This window comes from Lycorma delicatula, chromosome 1 (assembly GCF_047948215.1).
Source record: "Lycorma delicatula isolate Av1 chromosome 1, ASM4794821v1, whole genome shotgun sequence".
In the NCBI taxonomy this organism is placed as follows: Eukaryota; Metazoa; Arthropoda; class Insecta; order Hemiptera; family Fulgoridae; genus Lycorma; species Lycorma delicatula.
In genome coordinates this window covers 94,155,378-94,181,967 of record NC_134455.1, presented here as the reverse complement: position 1 = coordinate 94,181,967, position 26,590 = coordinate 94,155,378, and the positions used below count along the sequence as shown (strand labels likewise).

Below are 26,590 nucleotides of genomic sequence, written 5' to 3'. Positions count from 1 at the left end.
CATCTACGATAATCCTCGTTGGGGGTGACGCTGGTATCTTCTCTTAACGGATCTAGCTTTTGCGCGCAGCACGTTAAGGTCAGATGACCACCCCTTTTTCCCAGGTTTCCGCCTGCGTTTAACAGACGGCTCCCCGGAACCTGCGGTCATGACGGCTCCAGGCACTTTCCGATCAGCGGACTGGCTACTACCTAAGGGTCCGTTCATTGACCGAGGCCGCCGTAGGACTCAATCGCAGCCAGTCTTGATGGCCCGGCCGATCAAGACTTTTACTGTTACTTTATAAGTATGTCTGTACTGTTACTGTTAAGTTGACTTGTACTCTTAGTTCACAAGTAAAAGTATCCATATCCAGAGTGCATGTAAGGAAAAATATTAGTAAAATGGTTAGCTGCTAATAAGGTTAATAATTAATAATGGGTAGCAGCATTGTTTTATGATTAGAATCATTGCATATATGTAGTTAACCTAAAAAATGCCAGTAAAGCTGATAATGGGTACTGTGATGTATTTTGTATGAGCAGCTACTAAACATGCTCTTGCACCTTCTCATTAGCAGTAGTGCAAGAATGGAACTAAAAATCAACTACTGTACTGATCAAAATCTGGTAGTAGGCATGAGATATTTTTGAATTAGGCAAGCTGATAATAATAAGTCCCTAAATGTGAACATTCTTTAGATCATTTACTAGAGCCTAGGGGAGTATAGTACATTTACCTATGACATGCTGCAATTAGTGAGAGACCAAAGCATAAAAGAAACAGCAAATACTGTTATGACATAATTGAGCAGTGATTTTAAAGAGAATAATAATAAGGCAAGTTGACATTCAGAAATTAATGAGATAATAATTGTTAAACTTAAATAGTTGCTGGGTCTTATGGTGAGAAAAAATCATTTTTTAGTTATCAGAAGTTGAATTAGTCTATTAGTTATTAAATACTTCAGCCTGATTTATTTTTTCATACTCTAAAAAAAAAGAAAGAACTAAGGAAGTAATTTTGTGTGAGAACAAGAACAGATGTTGGATTAAGTATTACAAAACTCATACTGTAATGCTTATCAGAAGTAAAATATACTAATGACAGTTAATTCAATTGTAAGGAAGTAACAGATTTCATTACTGTTAGCAAGAGCTAATAAGGAATCCCCAAATTGGCCAAGGCAAACTCAATTTGGAATTGAAACAAAAGAAAGAGAAAACCATTCAAAAAAGTGTATTTTTAATGTACAAATGGGAAAGTAGATAAAAATTTAAACTATTTCCAAACAACGAGAGGAAATTAACAAGAAATGATGGATGTATATGAAAAGATAAAGCTACAAAAAAAAGTTTTTAACGATAATTATAGAATAGTATTTAGACAATTTAAAATAGGGATATTTAAAAAATTCTTGGGAATAATAAAAACAAAAAAAATGAAAACATAGAAATTAAAGAAAAATCTGTACTGAGGAATGTAAAAAGAAATTAAAAAATAAATTTCTCTAGAAAAAAGAGTGCAGTAAGTTCAAGGAAGCCTTAAAATTAAATGAAGCTACCTGGAAGAGTTATTGTTTAGAGAGAAGAAAAATAACTCAGTGGAATGAAAGGCAAAAGAAGTAGATATGAGAAAAGAAATTATGTTGAGTGGATGAATGATATGAATGAAATAAAAATAAAGGCTTATACATTGTTAAAAGAGGAATAAAATAGTGATGGTGGAAAAGAAGATGTAAAAGTTAGAATATGTTTGGGAACTCTAATGGAGATTTAATAGATGGAATGAAGAAAATATCCGTTCAATAAAAAAACAACAGATTTTTAAATGACAGATTTGTAACGTTTTTAATTGAAATGGAAGGATTTTTGCAGGTATACTTGTATGTGCGGTTAAAATTGAGGAAAAAACACTTTAAAGATTTATTGAATGAAGTATATCTCTCTAGATAATGGAACCATAGTTAAACCCAGAAGGTCTATGAAGGTGAGAGATTATACTTTAATTAAAGAAAATAATAATGAGATATCTATTATCAAAAATTTTAGAGTCAATAAAGAGAGAGAGACTTTTGAAGACACTTGGGTAGCAATGAATTACCAGGAAGGTTGTTTTTGCTTAAAAATCAAATCATAAGTTTATAACTTATGACATCATAAGTTTATTTAAACGGGTAACCAATTAGTGCTAAAATTATCTAAAGAAAAATAGAAGTAGGTAAAATTTGCTCATGTTTATGCATAAAGAATAAGTAGAGAAAGAAGTTGTATATGGAAAAATGGTAATAGGTAGAGAATTCTAGAGCAGTGAGGAAAATGTATCTATCTATTAATTACACCAATAATTCAAAAGGAGGTAGAAAGAAGTAAATAACTGTTAGACAATATCTCTATAAATATGTGCTCTGAAAATCTGAAAGAGTCTTATATATTAATAGAAACAAAAACAATTGTAGGAAAAATGTTTGAAGAAAATTATAAATTCTGAATTTGAAAATCTACCATCAAAATATTGTATACTATGCAAAATGTTATCTGATAAGAGTGAGAATATGTTATGGACCACTAGATTTATAATCTAAAGAACTTAACATTATAGGATGGTGTTTATTGACATAAAAATATTGTATGATAGTATCACTAGAAGAATATGTGAACAACTCTGAAGCTTTAATGGATCAAGAAAAAATTGTCTGAGTTAATAGGGTGCAGAAAAGCAAAAGCTGTGAAAAAGTTTTTGAAAATTTTAAGAATAAAACTGATCTGAAACAGGGAACAGTATTATCACTATTTTAAAATCAAATACGAGCCTCGTACATGATTAGAGAATTGTTTGAAGAAGAAACATGAACAAGGAACTAGTTTTTCAACAATAACTAGCTAAAGAGCTAAAGTCCATTGTTCTGATGGAAATAAACAAAGAGCTTGGCGTTTTGCTGATGATATTATACTAATAAAAAAAAATAAAAATAAAGTTAGATAAATTGGATGAGTAAGGTAAGAAAAATAAGAAGGTAAAAAATGTAAATAGGTCCACAGTCAGGTAAACAAAACAAAGTGTGTTAAAGAGGAATGACAAAGTTGAAAAAACCAGTGTAAAGAGTCAATATAAGTTTCAGAGATAGTGAGGACATCAAATACAAGGTTAAGCTGATAAATTTTGCACACTAGCATGCTACATGGAGGCAAAAGGTACTATTAAGTTGAGTGTGGTAGCACATGATAGCTAAAATCCCCCTCTTCAAACCTGCGATAATGAGTTGAAATTCGTTTACCCGTTTGTTTTCAGTAGCAGCTAAAATGGAGTCAAGTACGGTCAAAATATCAACATGGTTAAAGCAGTGCACAGTGATTGAATTCTTAACAGCAGAAAATGTTAATCCCACAATTATTTTTCATCATTTAAAAGTGGTTTATGGTAGTGAAACTGTTGACAGAAGTACTGTGAGTAGGTGGGTGTTGAAATTGCACAAATGTGAAACTGGTAAAGCAACAATTGAGGATGCACCTTGCAGTGGACGACCAGTTTCTGTGACTAACGAGAAACATTGAAAGGAGATGGATGATTTGTTTCAAAGTGAATGGCGAATCACCCAGCAATATATCACTAATCAGTTAGGCATATCTAAAAAGAACTAGTAGCCCATATTATCAAGCTTAGGTTACCATAAAATCTGTACACGACGAGTACCATGCAAACTCTTTTATGGCTCTCCTCCAGCTGAAGTTTGAGCCTGTTCCACATCTGCCATACTTGCTGGATTTGGCTCCACCCCACTTCCACTTCTTCTCTCATCTCAGGACGGATTTCAGAGGTAATCAATGCACCACTGACAATGAGGTGAAGGAAGCTGTGGCCACTTGGGTCCGAGAAAGACCGCCTGATTATTTCAGAGACGGAATGCAAAGACTTGTCACACATTGGGAAAAGTGTATCAGTGTAAACGGAGATTATATTAAAAAATAAATACTGTGTTTTGTAGCTAAGGTAGTTTTATTCCTTTTTTATTTCATTACAATGTCTCTTTTCATTCCCATTCTACCCACATACGTGCAAAAATTTATCAGCCGAGCCTCGAATTTATTAGAGAATTGGTAGAAGAAGAAATATGAACAAGGAACTAGTTTCTCAAGAGAATAACTAGCTGAAGAGGTTTGATGTAAACATGAGGATTAGTATCAAATAAGAAAATTACAACTAAAGTTAAATTACATGTAACAAGGATACAGAGAGTATGGGTAAAAATCAAACAAAATAAAATAAATGACAAGTGTGTTGAAATTTTTGAGAAAAGTGTTACATATCAGATAGGCTACAATGTAAATGTATAAAGTAACAGGTAATATGTATAAAATGTAACATCAGATAGGCTTAGGAATGTTGAAACTGAAGAAATGACAGAACATAACAGACTAAGATGGTTTGAATAATTAAAATAATGGAGGAAAGCAGAGAAAGTGAAATTGTTTTCAGCTTTAAGAATTTCATTGTGAATAAACATATATCTTGTATTTTCATATTAGACTTCAAGCAGCAAAGTTATTGTAGAAAGTGTAAGTCTATGCTTGAAAATATAAATAATTTTCTAAACTTATAAATTTTAGGTATAAACCCACATTAATACCTCTTGAGCTATTAACAAAATGAAAAATTAATATTATATATATATATATAATGGAGAATATTGGTTCAAAAAATATACCAAATTTTAAGGTACCTGAGTCTATTGTAGACATAAATATCTATTTTAAAAACAAAATTGCAGACAAATGGATGAAAAGATGTTTGAAGGTCCATGTTTATTGTTTTTAGGAACTACTTTCTTGAACTTGAATTGCAACTTACCCTCAAAAAACTGGATGGCCTTTTTTAAATTTTAAATATATTATGTTAATTACATCTTTGAGTCTTTATTTTTGTCTTCAATCATTGCTTGATTCGTTTCTTTTCAAAGCAAACTTTTAATATAAGATATTTGCTATATTTTATAGTTCAATTATTTTTTTATAAGCCTTAAATTATTTTTTTTTACTCTTTTCTATCTATAAGATAGACCATTGCTAACAAAGTTATCCTTCTGTGGCTAAACTTCTACAATTAAAACTGTACTAGAAGACATAATTTTCCCACTTCAACTCATAAAAATTACTTTTTTCTAATTTTATTATGTTCACATATGAAATTCAATTTAAGCTTTAAAAAATAAAATTTCTTTAATAAAACTCTCTCTCTCTCTCTCTCTATATATATATATATATATATATATATGTATCTCTCTATATATACAGTATATATATTTTCATACATCAACAGGCGCATTCAATAGTTGTATAGAACATTCTCATGACTTATTGATTTATGTTACTAAGTGATACAAATAAATGTTCAGACACCATTTAATTCTTAATATAATATTTATTATTTTATAGCTTATTAGCTTCTCTCTCACCACCTCTGGGTTGTTTATCAATGTACATCTTAAATCCATTCTATAGAATAATAGATACAATTATTATATGACCAACAAAAATCTAAGATTAAAATCTAGATTAGATTAAGAGGGTTCAACTGCCAAGATTAGTTATATTAAAATAATGCTGTGATGCCATGATGCTCCTCTGCCATTAATGCTTTGTTCCTATGTTCAAAATAATAATGTATGTTTAATAAATTATGTTCCTATATATTAAGATAAAGTGATTATAATGTATTTTCCCAAGACAGCTAGAGTGAACTGAAGAAGAAGCTATTTTGAATACTGAAACATCTGATTAAAAATAGTAGTAGCCTGACTTGTTCATTGTGTTGGCAATTATCTATAAACAATAAAATTTATAAATAAAATATATAAATTTGGACTGTGAGACTGGCTCTGCTTTAGCAGTTAGATTTAGAATACAATTAAATAATTACTGACAACAACACTAAAAAATGTATTATCTTATCTTACTGAGGAACTCCCACAAAATCCTCTGGACTTCTCCTATACACTTCCCACTAGACTACTTGTTTCCAGTAATACAAAATTCCTCAGCTGACTGACTGGAAATTCTTTTAGAATATTAAATGAAATCACTTGAGATACAGAGTAAGAGACTAGGCCACTTTTCCTCAATCCATTACAAATTCACTCATGCCTCTTCCTTATATGATGAGATGTACCACTCACATTGTCATACTCTCTAAAACAAGAGCTTGGTTCCCTTTATCAGACCATTTTAAGGTAGTATAATGAAATTAAACTGGTTATATGATCAATCTTGAACTTACCTCTCTAGTAGGATTACTTTTAAGCAGTTACTTGCTTAATTTAATAACTTGCTCAGTTTCAAATAAAATTTGTAATATTTTTTTTAACTTCACAAATCAAACTTGATTTCATGATATTTCCATTCGTTTCATATTTCATTTCTTTTATAATAATCATATTTCAGATAGAAAAATTTTTTTAAGATAACAATTTTAAGGTAGACTTTTTTAAAAGATAATTTTTTGGTGATCAAAAGAAACAAAAAATTAGATATTTTTTATTTCTATTTTATCAAAAACAAAATGTTGCCCTTGATTGATAAAAAAGGTATAATTTTCTTAAATTAAAATTACAAAAATAAATTTAATACAATAAATTTTATTAATAATGCAAATTTTTTTGTTTTCAATTTAAATCATTAAAATAAATTGAATGTAGTTTTAGTGATATGATGACCAATATAGCTAGCTGTTCAGAACACTTGCAATAAACACTGTTGGAAAGCATTCATTCATAGTTAGTTTAAAATGAACATTTTATTAAATTAATTTTATTTTGTAAGTTACTGATTAAACACCCAATTATCTTCTTATTAAGAATACTCTACTAGTAAATGCTCTTATTGCTCTTGATTCCACACAATGCTTCACTCACTTTTTAGTTGTGAAAACACTCAGTTAATTTGTAATTGAGCTTAAGAGGCCCTTCACGTTTTCCATCTTATAACAAAATGTGAATTCCAGAATACCTATGCTGAATAAGTGAATCTGCCTTGATTAAAAAACAGCTGACAAATGTGAGTAATGGAAATAAGTTATTTCTGGTAAAAAGAGTTGGGAATCAAGAGAATTAATTATTAGATAAATTAGAGAAGCTTTTTGTACAATTTTAATATTCTATGAAAGCAAGAACATTTATTCAAAGCTATATTCTGATTTCAGTGAACCACCAAATTATTCTATGTGGTCTGCCATTGGGGTACTCTTGTAACCTTTTCAGATCATTTAGTTTTAAAACGCTGTTACAAAATCATTTTATATGGCATCTAAGTCAGTTATTTTGTTTTATATTCACAAAGGAATCAGTTTTATTACACATTTTGAACGACGTTTATACGATGTAAAATGTTTTATTTAGACTAGAAAGAATATGACCATTTTTTTCTCAGAAATGTGTGTGTGACTTGTGTATTATAATTGCTATGACGATTATGAATTTTTTTATTATTTACAAAAATAGCTTTCTTAGTAGCAACATATCGATGTATTGAAACACATAATAAATAATGATATACAGCACACACAAAAAAAAAGTAATTTGTGGTCATAAATACGTCACTTTTACTTGAGGTCTATAAATATATTTTCTGACAAATGATATCGGTAAACATGTAACACATATAGATTCGTAATTAATAACAGTATACAATAAAAATTGTTTTTTGTCAATCTGAATAGCCTTTTCAGTGTGGGGATTTTTATAAAACGTAGTTTTCTGAATCTACTTCACTAATCTCTATGTTACTAATCTGTGATTTATGACACGGGTTTTTCATCATATTTTGTCCAATTTTCACCCCATTTGCTTGAAAGTATTATTTTTAAAATCAGCAGACTATGTTTCATAAACACAAAGCAAAAAAAAAAAAAAATTTTGATAATAAAAAACGCGGTAGAAATGCGCAAAAAAATTCTGCAATTAAATTATCGTAATTTTTATACTGTTTGAATTTTTTGTTGTTACAGGCCTAAAAAATATCCAATCGTAACTTTTTTTTGTCAGAATCTGTTAAATCTCTTTAATATACTGTAATTTTTTGAAATTTTTTTCACAAGATGGTAGCATAAGACTATGAAGGGAGGCAATCAGATACCAACATATTTTCGCGGAGCGCTAATCAAGCGCGGATCATTGTGATGGGAGAAAATATTTCTATTATGTTAAAAAAAAAACAATCTGTAATGGAAGAAAATATTTTTGAAACATGGTATAAACCTTTTATACCACAAAAATTTATATTTAAACCTTTATTTATATTTTTATGATAACATTTATAATTAAATTGAATTGAGTGAAAATAAATGCATAAAATTACCTGATATCCATGATCCATTATATCTTAATGGAGTCATTTCATGACTAAGTATATCCTGCAGTCTGAGTCGAGTCCCTTTTACACGCGGACCCTCATCTGGTGGTGTAAGCAGAACAACTGATGTGACAATGAGCGCCAGAACAGCAAGAATAACTAACAGAGCAATAAAAATTCCTCTCCAGTTGCGCTGATTTGGATTGCTTGAAACAAGCTGAAAAAAAATTAAATGATTAAATGAAATAAGTTGATTTAATAAGTGTTATTACTTTAATATACCACTATTTATGTAGAATTATAATAATCAGTTATGTTGGGTAAAGTTAACAAAAAACCCACAGCTAGTATTTGCCAAAAGAAATTGGACTTTATTAGTGTAACAAATGAACTTATGTTATAATTATAATCTTAAAACATAACAGGAAATTATGAAATTAGCATGACTTAATACTACTTAATATATCAGCTGAATTAACAAATGAATAATGCTGTTAAATACAAAAATACATGAATAAACCTTTATAAATACAGTGTAACAGAGCAGGAAAATAAGAGAGTTGTTTACAATAATTTCAGTATAGAAGGCGTTAAATCACAATAAAATAAATAGAATTTATTATAATAGTAAGTTTTCTTGAAAGTATTAAGTTACAAAGAAGCACAAAAACATAACTTCATATCCGGAGTAATTTAAGAGAATATGAATTCAGTGCATGAATAGATAAGAATTAATCTCGGCGATTAACAAGTTAAATTAGATTAAATGAATGATTGCAATAAACCTTTCAAGTAAAGGTAATTTGCTCTGAATAACTGACGTTTGAACACGAACTTTTGATGAACAACATGAAATATAATAATAGTTATCAATAATAATATATGAAATATATCGCACATAAGTTTTACAATTCTGAAGTAGTGTTTAAATTAAAAGTAGATTTGATAAGAATGATAGTTTGCATTTAATAATCCATAAAATGGGCTACACATGAACAAGGATAACATAAACGTTTAATATGAATAATTTGCACTTGCCTGTATCACACACAAATATTAGCAAGAGATGAACTCGTAAAAGCAAGTACAGATGAATACATATGTAATCCTGGGCGTAGTCCGCACTGGTGTATCAGGAATACAGAGGTGTGATGTGGTTTGGTGGTAGAATGATGCGAAGAATCTCAGATGTGTAGTGACGAGTTTTGAGATTCTGCTTGAATGAGAATGTTATCACAAAGTTTGCAGGAGAGTATGGCCATAGGCGACTGCACTGGTGAGATGTTGGATCTACTCTGCCGAAAAGATGGTGAAAGAAAAAGGGGGTAACCAGATCCAGGTAGTGGACAGGAGAGAGAGTGTGTAAAAGACAAGAGATGTGTGCATGTATTAGTAAGGGGACGAAAGAATAACGGGTGTATGAAAAGGGTAGTCAGAAATAACTCGATAGAAGAATGGACGCGATCACTAAGGATGACGGAGGGAGGGTCGAACAAAAAAGAACAAATAATAAAAACAGGTAGTTTTGACAGACACAGAAATTCGAAACAAAGCGAAATTTAACATTCCAGTAATAAGACAACGAGACCCACCCTAGCTTGGAATTCGTAGAAAATAACGGAAAACTTTACGCTAGAATGGCGTAAACAAGTTAATAAAAGTAAATACGTATGAAAAAATTCTTGAACACTGTTTACAATTTCAAGAAATTCATGATTAAAAAGGTGAAAAAATTCTTTAAATTTGTATTAAATTTTTGTTTATACTTTAAAAATTATGATCAGACAATATTTCCATATATAATTAGATATGGAATTGTGAGATAACTAAACAATTATATCGATTTCCATGATGGAGTGACTGCTTTCTATCTGGATGAATCTACATCTGAAGTTTTTCACTTTCACAAATATATATAAATTAAAAACAAAGCAAATTATAATTTGGCAGCCTATAGTATTAGTATGAATAAATAAAAATGCCTGACAATTACACCAGCTATCAGAGCAACAACCTCTCAATATAGAAGCCAACTAGTTGGTTATCCAATTTTTAAAAATTTAATCTTAAGCTTTCTTTTATTGAATAGACGCAGGATATGAAATGTATTGTTTTGTTTTTTATAAAAAAGAGGTACATAAATTTGTTGATTACAACATTTCTCTCAGGCCTTGTTCTATCTGAGGCATATGTAAACCATTATAAGAGACACTAATTAGAATTATTTTCTTTTAGTCTAATGAAATTCACAATATAGTCAGTCTAAGATGAATGGAGTGATTATGTCATTGAAATATTCAGAATATCACCTTCATTTCAGTGGGCATGGAGTGCTAATCCACAACTATATATTTGGCTTGGTGAAGAAAATAACAAAAGACTGGATATCATATAACTCCTAACTTTTCATGGAATACCTGGCATGGGATGCTTGTTATTTTGAAGAATGTCTTTGTCATTTTGACAAAGACATATGTGGCGCAGTATGATGATCAGGTTGTAGCATCACTTACAGGCTATATCAGCACTTATAACCTTCACCTTAACATTAATAAAAATGAGATTAGATAATGTAAAAACTAATTATTAAAAATTACTTCATAAGTTGTAGGCAAATAGAAAATATCATAAATACTAAGATAAGGTTGACAAAGCCACTTCATTTTAATTCAGAATTAGAAAAGAGAATTATATGTATCAGCTCATATGTTGGCACAGGGGCTGAAAAAGCCTAAGTACTAGCATTTTGCATGCATTGGCCTCTGTTACAAGCAAATGAAAAACATTGTCATTTTCTATATGTCTTTGGTGGTATGGTAATATATAAAAAACAGGTTTCATAAACTTGCTGTTGCATATGTAATTGTTGAGTTTTATTCCAAATTATATATTATGTTGTGATCTAGGCCTGCTTCCTGTTGTATAGCAACTAATAGCAGTAGAATCATTCATGAATCATACGTGACTAGTGTGCTATTTATGAATTGTTGTAAAAACAAAACACAATTCTAAGAATTTAATTTACTTATTTTTAATCTACTCTAATCGTTGCACCATGAAGAATAATATGTCATTCATCGCTTGTAATTATGTTTAAGTGGTTATTATAGAAACATTTATTGCGATGTATATTTTATTTAATGAAGTGAATAGCTGTTAGTGACTTAATTTTACTACTTGTGTTGTTTTCATTTAAGGTTTTGTCATAAATTCAGTCATTTAAAGTTTTAATATTTCAATACAGTTACTTTCTTTTAAAAGAAAATAATACTTCTAAGTCAGGAGGTAAAGGTACAGTAGTTCATAGTCAGGCAAGGGAAATTGTATTCAATGTTTACAATTTTTTTTTTACAAAACAATGCTGGAACCAGAATAGTGAGGAAAACTGAAGTGCTGAATATGGTTGTTAAAGTGACAAAAGTATCAAAACAAACAGTTCAAAGAATTGTAGCAGAAGGGAAATCAAATGAAACTGAGAAAATGTGTAAGTTGCTCCCAGTATTGTGTGTAATTTGATTTATTTGACACGAATGCTTTGAGGCTTTTAATAAATAAATTTTATGTAACTGAAAAATGCATTCCTACTGTGAAAAGAATTATGCAAAAAAACCCACAAAAGTGAAATGAATTTCAAAGGGAGTGAAAGATCTTTAAGGAGAATATTACATAAAATGGGATTTAGATGGAAAAAACAGAAGGCAACCGGAAAATATTGATAGAATGGCAACATTAAAATGCAAAGAATGAAATTTTTATCACAAATTTCCCTGTTTCGCAAAGAAGACCAATTGTATACACAGATGAAACTTACATTCACAGTAGTCATGTGATATCAAAATCATGGGTAGACACAACAAACCTTCGTGAGAGACTTAAAAACACCAATATCCAAGGGCTCACTATTATTAAATGTTCATGCTGGCTCTAATAAAGGATTCATTAACAATGCTTTTCTTATGTATAAGTCAAATAAGAAAGGAGTGTCTCAAACCAATGGATTCCGAAAAGTATGTGAAATGGTTACGGGAGAAGTGTATTCCTAACTTGCTGCCTTGGGTCGATCATTGTACTAGATGATGCATTGTATCTCAATGTTCTGCTAAAAAAGCAGCCAAATTCTGTCTTCAAAAAGCGGTATAATAAAATGGTTAGCCGAACAATGAATTAACTGTTCTCCTGCTATGACAAAAACTAAATTATATAATATTATAAAATTACACAAAGAAAATCAAAAGAAATTTGTAATAGATGATATTTTTGAAAATTATGGTCATACTGTTCTACAGTTGCTACCTTATTATTTTGACATAAGTGCTATTGAAATGATTTGGAGTCAAGTGAAAGAGCAAGTAGGTAATAGAAATGCAACTTTTAACATGTAGGACATTCTTAAGTTAGCTGAAGAGGAATTTCATAAAGTGTCTGAAGCTGAGTGGAGCAATGATGCGAGCATGTTGTCAATGTTTAAAAAAAATACATTGAAGGTGATGATGTACACATCTTTATGATAAATGTGAATTTAGAATTGGACCGAGCTCTTTAGACTCTATCGATGACAGCAACTTCAGGATTTGCGAGCTACAGCAGTAGAGTAGAAAAAATAATTATTTAAAGTACTTTAAAATAATAATATTAATTGGAATACTAAACTGGTTTTAATTAAATAGCATCTTAAGTATATTTGGTTATAAATATCATCTATATTAAACTGACAATGTTTTCAGTCGGCCTAGTACCATGCCAAATATTTGCTGAATGCAAATAATTGTTTGTGCCAACTTACATGCTGATAGTTCTACTAGAATTATTAGAGTACATTTTTTTTATAAGGGCCAAGCCCATTAATAGTAATATAGCCATGTTAATGAAGGTATATTTTTCATTATAGTAAAATTGTTTGGGGATCAGGAACCACTAATATGACACTTTTCCCTAAATTTTTTTTCTAATGAGTATTGAATATGGAATACATACCTGTATATCTGTAACAACTGTTAAATAATTCTATATTTTTTCTTTCAAATCACACTGTTTTTCGTATTTACCTATTTTTACGCTTTCTCTCCACCACTATACTGACACCACTACTCTGTATTTGTTTAAACTAACCACTGAATTCCATTTAGTACAATAATGTTCAAAATTATTTTAATTTTTACAGCTAAGGTTAAATAGCTTGTTAAAGTTATATAATCTGCTTACATTACCAGTTTGATACGCACACTTTTCAGATTGACAGCGACATCTAAATTATAAATATCAGTATAGATTATATTAATAAATATATCTGTATTAAAAGTAAATGACCTTTTATTAAGTAGAAATTTGATTAAAATAAGATACTGACAATGTTAACATTTTTAAACTGAGCAATTTCATTCTTAATACTATAACAGATAAAGTGTATGAGGTTTTTGCTTTAAAATGTAGAACTTGGATTGCTCTCCAGGAAGTATTAGTGGTAAATTTATTAGGATCAGAAAGTTCTGCGTTAGTAGTAAAAACAAAAATATTAAAAATTTAAAAAGTAAAAACACATTAAAAAAAGTAGTAAAAACGTATTCAAAAATTTAAACTCAAGGATATAAATAAAACATTTCTATGCCTGAGTTTAAATTTTTGAATATGTTATAATATAGTAATTTATTCCTAAATATATATATATATATATATATATAATTCCCACTTCTATCGAACCAGACAACAGATCTATTTTTGTGTTGTACATGATTAAACATCAGTCAGTGAAATAGAACTTTATTACTTTTTTTAATAAATGATGGCAGAATAATCATAAAAACATTTACCAATTATTTAGAGTGAAAAAAATATTATTCCCCTCTACAGAAAAAAAAAATATTTTTGTTGATGAGTTTTTAAATATTAATTTAAATATCTTAATTTTCTGCATGCATGTTTAAAATATATTTTTAAATTCTTACTCTATATAATTAACAATTTTAAATTTATTATTTTAAATATTTACTCTATATAATTAACATTTTAAATTTATTATTTACCGATTTTTTTCTTTTACTGTCACATATTTACATTAATATTTATACATATATTTATTTTTTTATCTACAATTATGAATTGAGGCCATTTCTCTTCTTTTTTTCTTTTTTATTTACTAAAATTGTATTTTGAGATTAAGCTGTGTTATGGTTGTGTTAATCCGTAGATGGAAGGATTCTCCATCGATACTTCCATGCAAACAAAGGAGTAATGTTTTTGTTTGGCATCCGCTCACTTCTGGTTTGGATGTTTATAATGTATAATTGTGTTCTGACCAGATAAAATATGTGTTTATATTTATTATTCTTTTCTCATAGTCCTAAATTTTGTCTAATGAATGTTTAGTATGACTCATTTTCTGTTTTTTTTCAATGAAGAATGGTTATGTTTGTTTTCATGAGATTACTAAGAAAATATGCAGTTATTAAAAATTATCATTTCTTGGGGTGAAAGTTGTGGTTTTGAAGAGAACTAATCTTTTAAATTAACTGCTACTGACAACAGAAATAAAAGTTTACATGAAGAAACTATGAAAAGCAGCGCAATTATTGAAATAAAAGTAAAAAGTTTTAGTAGTTATTTTTAATTTAACTTTTTCTCACAGGTTGAATGCCGCAGAGATTGACAATGACATTGGAGTTATTGACTGGTGAGCTCTATAACTGATAGGTTCCATCTTCATTTTCTGCATGCTACATTAATATGAAGTTGATAGGTACTGATAGCTTATTTTTATAAGCTCTTCTGACGTACAAAAAGTTATTTGAAATTATATTATTTACATTGACAAAAGATTTCTGATCCAATATTTTTTATAATTTATACTTATTTATTATTGTATAGAAGTATTTGATATTATGTGTGCTACTTTCATTTTGAAATACTGGCATTTTACTGACTAGTCCAAATCATTAAAATCTCTATCAATTGGTGAACTGCTTTTCTTCAATGAACAAAAATAATTTAAAAAATGCCTGCTCAGTTGTTATTCGGATCTATGTAAAAATGAATATTTACATGTATGCCTTTGTATTTAATGTTAATTTCTGTGGACTTTTTTTTAATGATATGTTGAATATGCTCATTTACATACATGAGCAAGAGTTTGAGTAATAGTGAGGGGAGTGTGGTGAAAGAGGATGGGAGGCGTGAGAGAGGGAGAGAGAATATATTTAGTTTTTAAATTATATATATATGTATAGTGTTTATATATAGAGTGTTTAATTTTAATCACCCCAGGCGATTTTATCGTAAAATACGCACATACAAAAAAATGACCTAAAGAAAAGTTACTCAGAGTGGAGGGAGACACATCATGGTGACCTTGGATTTGTCCTTGAATTTGACCTTATTACAAGGTTAACAACACTTTTTCACATGGAATGAACTATTTCTGACCCCACGAATGAAAAGAGCAGAATATTTTACATTGAAATTGGGGTCACAATATGACCTTGGACCTTTTTTCAGAGTATTTAATTTTCATCGCCCCAGGCGATTTTTTTGTAAACTACCCACATAATAAAAAAATGACCTAAATAAAAGTTACTCAGATTGGACAGGGACACCTCGTGAATACCTTGGATTTGACCTTTACCTTATTTCAAGGCTAGCACGATTTTTTCAAATGGAATGTCCTATTTTTTTCATTGAAAAGAGCAGAAAATTTTACATTTGAATATGTAGTCACACATATGACATTGGACCTTTCTTGAAGGTCATACGACTAACCACCAGAGATAGTATTGTACAACAGTTGAAAGTAATTTTTTGCCGTTTCTCATAGTTTACGAGATAAATGGCTTGGAATGCAAATATTCCAGGAATATTGTATGACCTTCAAAAACCTGAAACCCGTTACAATACCTCTGATGGTTAGCCGTATGACCTTAAAAAAAGTCCAAGGTCATATGTGTGACTACATATTCCAACGTAAAATTTTCTGCTCTTTTCATTGGTGGGGTCAAAAACAAGTCATTCCATTTGAAAAATCATAAAGTCTTGAAATAAGGTCAAATCTATAACTTTTGTTTAAGTAATTTTTTTTTTGTATTGTGCATATTTTACGATAAAATTGCCTGGGGGCGATTAAAATGAAAAAAAATAATTATATATATATATATACGGGGATCCTATATCGCCGCGACGGGAATCCCCGTCGCGGCTTCACTGGCGCTGTAAGGTTACTTGCGATTTCCATCGCGATCAATTATTTTTATTTTATGTTTTTTTAGTCATATAACCCGGAGGTAACTGCAGCGAGTCACACATACAGTAACGGTGGCAGTGGCTGTTGGTTGAGCCACTGCGCCATACACCGCATATCCCTTAGAAAATCGAAATTCCAGAAAACGTGAAAATGGTTTTTAGATATTTATCTGAAGAATATTTACTAGCCGAAATCTACTGAATATCTCGTTTAATATAGTTGGAAATGGGAAAAAATTGTAATCATTTTTCAACTTTTTTTACCTTTCTTCATCCATTCAAGATCGAATTTCGAGAAATCTAGAAACTGGTTTTTAGATATTCACATGAAGATTACACACATAAAAAATTAAGATGATATGTTCATTTGTTAGTAAGAAAAAAAAAAATAGTCGGGTTTCAAAAAAAAATTCAAAAATTTATTTTAACTGTTTAAACTCGGAATTTCAAAAAACTCCTTTCTTAGTGTGCACTTGCGCCGTAAGAAGAATGTGTATAAATTTTTCATCAATTTAACTTCAATAGTTTTTGCTGGACACTATCGACATGTTCCTGTGTGTGTGTGTGTGTTTGTGTGTGTGTTTGTGTGTGTGTTTGTGTGTGTGTGGTTGTGTGTGTGTGTGTTTGTGTTTGTGTGTTTGTGTTTGTGTGTTTGTGTTTGTGTGTTTGTGTTTGTGTGTTTGTGTTTGTGTGTTTGAGTGTGTGTGTTTGTGTGTGTGTGTTTGTGTGTGTGTGTTTGTGTGTATGTGTTTGTGTGTGTGTGTTTGTGTGTGTGTGTTTGAGTGTGTGTGTTTGTGTGTGTGTGTTTGCGTGTGTGTGTGTTTGCGTGTGTGTGTGTTTGTGTGTGTGTGTTTGTGTGTGTGGTGTTTTCGGTCTTGAACATCATATTGAATCCTTCTGTAATAAAGTATTATCAAACCGTTTTCGACATTTTTTTGTCTTCATATAAAGAAAATACCATTTCAAAGTGTAATGTAAAAGATTCCTGATTCTAAAAACATTTGTAAAACAAATCTTGCGACCCTATGAATAAAAGCTTTGCTGTTATTCATAGAAGATATGGAGAAAAATATATATGTGATTACATCACGGTTTTCTTAACCAAAAAATATTAATGCGTTTAATGGTATCAGGCAATATTTACCGAAGGAAAAAGTGCGTACTTATGCTGCTTTCTGTGTACCTTATGCTAATAATACACACTCATAAATAACGGTGATCATTCGTATGAAATTAATTTTAGATAAGTCTTCGTATGAAATTAATTTTAGATAAAAATTTGGAAATTTAAGATTGAACAAATTTCCAAATTTTTTGTCGTTTAAAATAATATGTGACAAAATGATCGACTGACTGTTGAGTTTATTCACCAAACATCAATCAAACATTCAAAAGAATCATCCATATTACTCAAGAAATAAATAACGGATGAATAATTCGAAACATCCACGCAAACGGAGCATCAATATTCTTTATTTTAATTCTTCTTCGCAAAGGAGAGAAATATACTATTGAACATATAAATTAAAAAAATATATATATATACTTTTCGGCACGCAGGAAGGCGGAGGTAGATTTCACCGGTGCTAAGTAGGGGATAAAAAGATTTCCACCTTAAAGTTAAGAAACAATTCAAATTTACTCAATACGACAATGGTTGTGTGAGAAAAAGGGTTCACATGTTTAGCGTTCGACAAGCCCCATTTTCTTACAACTCCAGTTACATTTTGGTCATCGCTTGCCGTAAGGGTTGGCCATATCAAAAATTGTTTCAGGAAAAATTTTTAGGTAATATTTAGAAGGCTAACGACTACTTTAAACCAATTCGATACTGTCTATGATTTTTTGAAGTATGATTTTTTTGTCTTCAAGACCCTATTTTTCCACCCCCTGAGCCAATGGTTGTTGATATTAAAAAACTTTACTTATATAAATTTTAGGCCTTTATCCAAAGAATATTAGGAGGTTTAAATTAGTTCGATATTTTACTTAATAAGAAAGTTATAGCGATATTTTGTTTTTTTGAAAAAGCCTCCCCCCATTTCTACTCCAATGGTCCGATTTTGCCCATTGACAAACTCGACTGAAATTTTGGGTCGTTATATTTTATGTATCAATTTTAAAGTGATTAGCGCATAATTACGGCAATTATCGTGTCAACAAGAAAGTGAAATATATATATATATATAAACCTTTGAACTGACGATGGTTTTGGGGTCTGGGGGAGTGAAACCGCGAAGATATGTCGAAATTTTCCGGAAGTCGAATCATGGTACCCTTTATAATAGGTAGCTTTCTTATGAAATCTACCTAATAAAATGAATCTCAGAATCATAAGTTGTGGAAATCGTCTGTGCATGAAAGTCGCCGTGAAGTTTTTCAACTATTTGCGTTAATTGCACATTGAATTAATACGTCGATCTCATGATTTTTGATGATATGTCAGTGTGTCCCTTAGATAACTGTATGTGACGTATGGTCAAAATCTGTATGATTACATTACGTAATTGATGTGGCGGCGAAAATTTATAACTTTGTAAAATTTAAAACTTTAAATTTGTAAAAGTTGGTAGAGCTTAAATTATTTAATACTGTGAGGTCGCTTTCAGAATTTTAGTTGACTTTTTAAGCTTCTTGCAAAAAGAAGCTTAGTTTTTCCCCGTTCACGGATTTCTACGCCTGCCACAATTGTTCAGTTTATTTACATAGCCACGTTATTAATGTATTTTAATTTTATCACTTCAATTACGAAATTCTCTCTTTCCAAATAACGACTTTTTATAATCTCTTAATTCTCTTTTTCTGTCGTCGGTGGAATACCTCTACAACCTCTTACAATCTTTCTCTTTGTACTTGTATCCCGCTACTTGAAAAATTTCTAATGTCTTCTAACAGCGTTTTCCTTTTGCAGTTGTTTTTAAAATAAGGAATATGTATGGTATGAGGCCATAACCTGAAACCAGATAAGCTGTATTTCTTCCGAACTTAATTGGTAGATCCTTTCTCATTATATTTTATGTATTCTGTTATCTTTTCCTCGCTACAGATTTTATGTTGTTTCCTTCCGTTAAAGAATTAACTGGCCTTGCGAAACCTTAATATATAACCCACCGACTAAATTCCTCTTCCGAGAATTTGTTTCAAGTTTCCATTCTCCAATAAGTTTTTCTTAGAATTCCTTTCTTTGATGCCAGTCAACATAAATTTTTGATTTTTTCATTCTTTAATTTACTTTCTCTTTTTTTGGTTTCAAGCTGTCCGTGTTCATCCAAGCAGTATATGTTTTATTCTAATAGTGTATTTTTTGCATGAATATTCGTCTGTTGACTGAATACTGCTTTCTATTGGCTGTTTAGGTGTATTCCTCATCGTCCATCCTTAATCATTTTTATTTTTCTGCTCCTTAATAGCCAAATTCTTCAAACATTGGCATGCTACTTTCAGTTTCTTAATTGATATTATTGTAAGCTTCGTTTCTGCAACATCTCTTTTTTCAGATCTAATAATTTATATGCGGATGATATTTAATAAAAGATAAAATTACTTATAAATTCCCATGATCGCCTCCTTGTATTAATGAGGTTTAGGTCACAAGTCTATTTATTACTACCGTATTATTATGGTTTTATCGGTATAATGAGATACGTAATGCAAATAAAATTGTATTATTTTAATACCTGAGATTATTTATACTGTTTCTAATGAAACGATTTTGAAATAAATAGTACTTTATAATTCTTAAACAAACAATAGGAAAATAAAATAGTGGTTTAATAGGGAACGTAAAAAAAGCATTAATGTATAAGCAAGTCCCTTGCATACTGTGAAAAGTATGTTGGAACAATGCCAACCAAATGGAATAAGCATTCCCCATGGAGCTCGTTTTAGTTTCTCCTTCGCCGCAATTTTTACAGTAATATCCTTACAACGGGTTTGTAAATTTCTCTGTTGCAAAGATTAACGGACGAATAATTTTATGTTGTATGAAATTGTAAAGAAATCTTAATAAAAATTTTTACTAATTAAAATAAATAACTAAAAGCAAATGTTCAGTTAACTAAGAATGTTTTATGAAATATACGTAAAGATTTCGTTAATGCTCTGTAAATAACTGTTGTATCAAATAACTTTATTTTTTTGTTAAAATTAAAAGTTATTTTCTAGATTTAACTCTACCATTAATATACAGAAATTCAAATTCCGTTTCTCAAAGATGTAGTGTTTGCACCTCGTCGTATTATTGAAGCTTTAAGCTCTATTTCATAACATCACAACAGAATGAGTTTTACTTTTACCTGATATAAATAGTTCAGGGTGTGCACTGAATATAACCCCATATGGAAAATCAATTCAGACTACATTACGTGTGGGTAGAATACAATGACCTTCTGCCCAAACAGTTATTTTCTAATACAGTTATGAACTAAAATAAATAATAAATATTGTTAATAGAATATTACAGTTAAATGGAGAGATTTAAGTAATAGCAGTATTAATTGTACGCAATAGCTTAAAAATTTTCTTTAGAATTATTTTGTTAAAAAAACCTTGTTTAAAATATTTAATTGATTTTTAACCCGGTTTAGTTTTACCGTATTGTGTAAAATTTTAGTTTTCATTTGTGTTTTAGTTTTTGTCTTGTATATCTGACTGATTATTTGTCAGCCGTGATCTGTTTCTGGGAAAAGTTATTGCGTATACTCCTATCCTAAGAGTCCTATCCTAAGAACTTTATCGATATTAAATCAATGACAACCAACATTAAAGTAAAACTAAAAACTAAATTAAATAAAACAAAATTATTGTAGGATGGCACAATTTGATTGGAATCGACAAGGCTCGTCCAAGAGTAGGAGTGCTTGCTTCTAAAATAATTGTCTCTATCATATTTAACCTAAATTAACTAGGAATTTAACTATGGGATAAGTTCTGCCCTCGATAGGTTGCTTATCCGGGATCGCAAACATTCCAATAAAAACTCAAGTTGCTTGATAACCTGGGTAGAAAGTATCTGTATATAGTACATTCCATAATTTTGTCATAACCGAACCTACCTTTACAGAAAAAGGCAAACGGCAATCTTAACAATGAAGTTTAGGCGACGCACCCGCGTAGCTAAACTCTCGTAATCCAATAACTTGGTTCGTTGCCACAGTGCCTCACCTTTAACGAGTGGGATTAAATATTTTTAACACGACTACAAAAAGAAAGCAATGTATTTAGAGTGTATGTTTGTTTTTTCCATCGTAGAGGCTCAATATCTGAACCGATTTAGATGTATTACCCCTCGTTGGAATCCTTACGTTATGAGGGCTGTATATATATATATATATATATATATATATATATATATATATTAGTTATATGTTGCAGTGGAGATTTTCCGGTTGAAGCAAAAAATTTAATGAATTAAATTAATGGACTGTGAGTTCTATCAGTGTGTTAGCTGGGTTTGAATTGAATGATTCGAATCAATCGAATGAGTAATATTATACAAAAAATAGAATTAAATTTACGTTAAATAAAATAAAGTAATATAAAAAAATGTCTGTATAATAAAGATTTCTGTTAATAATATGGGCTTCCCATGGAGGACTGCGTGTGAGGCTAGAGTGGTGAAGTGATGCGAAGCTAGACCAATCATCACCATCAACTGGTAAAAAAACGGGGTGCCCGTGGGGCGCTGTTTTGGGAGGTGCAATGGGGTGCTCTTATAATATCTCTGCAAACATTAGTCCGATTTTCAAAATTCAAACGGGATATTTGTTGTAGGTTGAAGGCTAACTGTTGCATGCATCTGGACAGTCTCGATCTAACAGATCACAGTTATTCGGAAATATTGTTAAATGTTCGCAACCAATCTTCCGATTTTCAAAATTCAAACGGGGTATTTGCTAGTATAAAACAAAATCACGATCGAGCCGATCAGTACAAAAAGAACAATGTTTGTCAGCAATTTTTTTTTTCGGCAGTCGTGTTTTTTAAAAATTTTTAATATTTATCTCTTGTGTTCATTCTTGAATTTTCTTGCCTTTTCTTTTTTCTGTTCTGCCACCAGAACCACCGTAAGGTATTACTTCAGAGGATGATATGTATGAATATAAATTAAATGTAATCTTGTACAGTCTCAGGTCGACCATTCCCGAGATTTGCGAATAATTGAAACCCAACCACCAAAAAAAAAAACACCGGTATCTAAAACACCGCTATCTAGTACTCAAATCCGTATAAAAGGAACTGCATTTACTAGGTTTTGAACCTTAGAACTCTCGACTTTCCTATCAGGTGATTTGCGATGTCGAGTACATCACTAGCTCAGCCCAGTGGGCTTTCTTGTAGTTACCTTCCCTGAGACCAACGTAAGCTACATAAGTTGGGATTGAATCATCATACCACATATAAATCGACAGGCCAAAGCTCTTCAAATATTTAATTAATTTTTATGATTAGACGTAGGACTGGTCTGTCTTTTATAAATTCTAATAGCTCACATTTTCTTTAAGACCGGAATGAATTACAGATTTAAATTAATTGTTAACGCGCAATATAATTATACATCCACGCAATATAAATATACTCGTATAAGTTGACAACTTAAAATTTCCCTTTATCTTTCTAATTAAAGTGTTGAATTTTAAAGGAGACACTTGGCAGTTGTGTAGATACATAAGCAGTTCATACATAAATGCAAAATTAACGTACAACGATAACCTGACGGGTTGAGAGACTTTAATAAACTGTTATTAAAAAAAAAAACTTTTATTTTTCAATGAACTGGGCAAATTTGCAGTGCTTTTATGTTCAAAATTAATAAAAAGTTTGTTTTTATTTAGTACGTTGATATTTTACCTTCGACGATAATTCTTTTTATAATAATTTATTAAAATAAGAAATCATATTTATAAAACTGGATGTATCAAATTGATGGGTCTATAAATCCAATATAATTTTTAAATGAATATAATTTTAATATTTCATGACCCAAATAGTTAATTGTATTTATACTTCTTACATTCAATTTAGGATAATAAAAAAATTAAAATTGATGGAATAGAATATTATTCCTAAAAGAAGTAATTGTAGGAGAAATGACGGGAATAAATATTGTTAATTTTTTTTTTAACATACTGTTTTTTTGAACATTCAAAACTAAAGGTAATTCACAATAAAATGTAAATAAGAAAAAACTAAAGGTAGGGTATGAAGAGTTCACAATAATAATATTTTGAGAAATCGTTTTTAGCTTAGAGAGCTAAAAACGACTTAATTTTCAATTAAGTTTTTTCCAAAGAATAACTATCTACGGTAGATTTGATAAAAGGCGAAAATCTATACTTTTCAATTCTCTGAGAAGCGAGTTAGTTTCGTAAACATTTATCGTCATCACTGACAGTCCCATTTATTATGTAGAAAATAATTATTTTTCACATATACCGTGGTTGAAGTTATCGATTTTGATTATAATTATAAGGCGAGCCGGTTGAGAAGCCTATATGTAGTAATGTAGTCCTACCCATTTTGCACAGCATGTGTTACTACTCTTTTTCCCTTCGGGTTTTTCATCTTCATATCAATGACTAGCTAATGCCCAAGAAAATATTACAAGAAAGATAAAAAGTAAACATATGAGAAAGTCGAGAGGGTAATGAAAAATATTGTTAATCGGACAGAACGAAATGGGACTGTGATTCACCACCCAAATCATGATGTTGACTAATATTGTTATTTTAGTGAAGCGAATACGTATCTCGTGCGTTCCTTAATATGTACAACAGATAATTTTTGGGAGATTAATTTTCTACTTAATAATATGTCCAAAAATTTAACGAATCCCATCAGTTGGTAATTATTATACATATTGATTAATTCAAAGCCAAGTTAAGTTTGTCAATTTTCGTACACTAGCATTAATTTGTTTTTCTTTTATTATATATACATAGGAGTGAGGAAAGCTACACAATTACAATTATAATTGCTGAAGAAAACAGATTCAATACTTCAATACTTTATTTTTAAAAGAAAGGGATTAGTTCACAAATCTCGTAGTCATTAAATCATGGTCAAAAACAGTTTTTTTGACCAAGAATTAATTACACTTTATGTAGTAACTTACAAATTACTGGAAGGAAGAGTAGATACAGAAATGAACTATCTAATGAAAAGTTACCATCATTATTGTGTTTTAATAACAAACTGATTAACAGTCTGTAACGCGATATCTAGGTATCTTTAGTATTGTCAAGGTTTCGTATTGCGGCTCATTAAAGAATAAAGTTTAGAAAGCACTGAACAAGAACGACTGGACAAATGGAAGTGTTTAATTATTTAAATATTGTGTCACAACTGAATTTATATTCTCTTAACCTTCACAACTTTTCGTCTTAGTTTTCCTTACATAATAATCTTGTATTCAGGTCGAGATGAAAAAGATATAAAACAACCTGGAACGCTAAAAGTTAAGAACTTGGTATTCCCATAGATTTTTCATCGGTTGATATGATTTGCAGATTAGAAGTACATTAAAAACGATGAACTTTACAACTAGTTACAACAAGAACGGTTGCACTGAAACTTTCGTAAATAAAATATTTTTAAACGACAGTTTTTCTGCTTCCATTAAGGGAATAGGAAACTGATCAGCTTTCTTGCAACTGATTATTTTGTTAAAACAGTTCTGTTTAGTATTTTTACCAAGATTTATTCAAAATTCAATTTTATTTATAATTTCAGTAATATACTACAGTTTAAACGTAACGTATATTTTATTCACTACCTAAATTAAACTTAACAAACTTTCAACACCTCTTATTAAAAAAAATAAAACTATACAAATTATTATATATTAAAGGTTATTTGAATAAAACAGACTTATTTAAAAGTGTACGGCTAACAAATGAAGCTACGGAAACAAATTAAAGATGGAAAATCTTAGTTGTATAACATTCAGAACCTAATATCCTATAAGGGGGAGTTAAGACGAGAGTCCCGGTGGGGGATCCTCTTGGTGACTCCTCATTTGAGGCATAAGGCGCAGACAAGACCGAGACCCCGCCTTCGGAGGGGAGATAAAAGTTGCGGCATTGCTGGATCCGGAGCCTCCTCGCTGAGGGTTAAAGGCTGGTACATTATAAAAAATCCAACGGGCGTGCCGACCTGCCTTGCCAGACGTACAGCTGGAGGACGCGAAGGCCCGTTAGAGTTAAAGGACATTCCCCCGGGCTGAGTTTTACTTAGCTGTGGGTCCGGACCAGGGAAAGGGGATAATAAAAGGTACTAAAGTACTAAAACATGAATATTTTCTGGAAGTACTTTTACCTTACTGTATCAGTTGTTTTAAAACGGTTATATTCCTGCAACCGTCTTATCCTGAAACGTTTTCCTTCAACAGTTTCAGTTACACTGTTTGCATTTACTCCTCCCGTCACTATTGAAAATTATTATTAACAGGCATATTATTATTTTTTTTAAAAACATTTAGTTTCATTAACTATTGAAATTCCAAAGAAATGTATAGAAGAGTACTGAATGAAATATAATTTATGAACAAATACTTATTAATATACAATAACATTATTATACATAACGATAGTCAATCCCGTGTTACAATTCTGTTTAATTTTTAAAATTTTATGTTATTTTTTTAATCTCTTAGAAAGATTGTGTTTACCATATCAGTAAAACCTAACTTAGTCACAGACTATATATAAAAAATTTAAAAGATTCCTACTGTAGTGATATACTGAAAACAAATATAAAATGAATAGTTGCAAACAATCAATAAACTGTGTAATTTTAGGTAACAATTATGTTGGATAAATATTGTTATTCGTGAGTAATGTTAATTTTTAAATAATAATTAAATTTATACAGCTATCGTTTGCATGTTGCAGATAATTTAGCTGAAAATAATTTATGAATACACTTAATTGTTATTTGTATAATAGTTTACGGTTATGTTATCTAATTAATAGTAAAGATATACAGAGAGCTGGAAATGAAGGCAAGAAAATAATAAAGAGAGGCTCATCCAACTTGATGGAAAA

The 26,590-nt window shown here is 30.2% G+C and overlaps 1 protein-coding gene across 1 annotated transcript in view; it reads right to left on the bottom strand.

Moving 5' to 3' along the window:
* Positions 1 to 26,590, bottom strand: part of Dpp10 (Dipeptidyl peptidase 10) — a 302,886-nt gene that overhangs the window by 230,662 nt on the left and 45,634 nt on the right. The window contains exon 3 of the mRNA XM_075354128.1: positions 8,328 to 8,538. Within this exon, the coding sequence (XP_075210243.1) occupies positions 8,328 to 8,538 (211 nt within the window). The remainder of the gene's footprint in view (positions 1 to 8,327; positions 8,539 to 26,590) is intronic.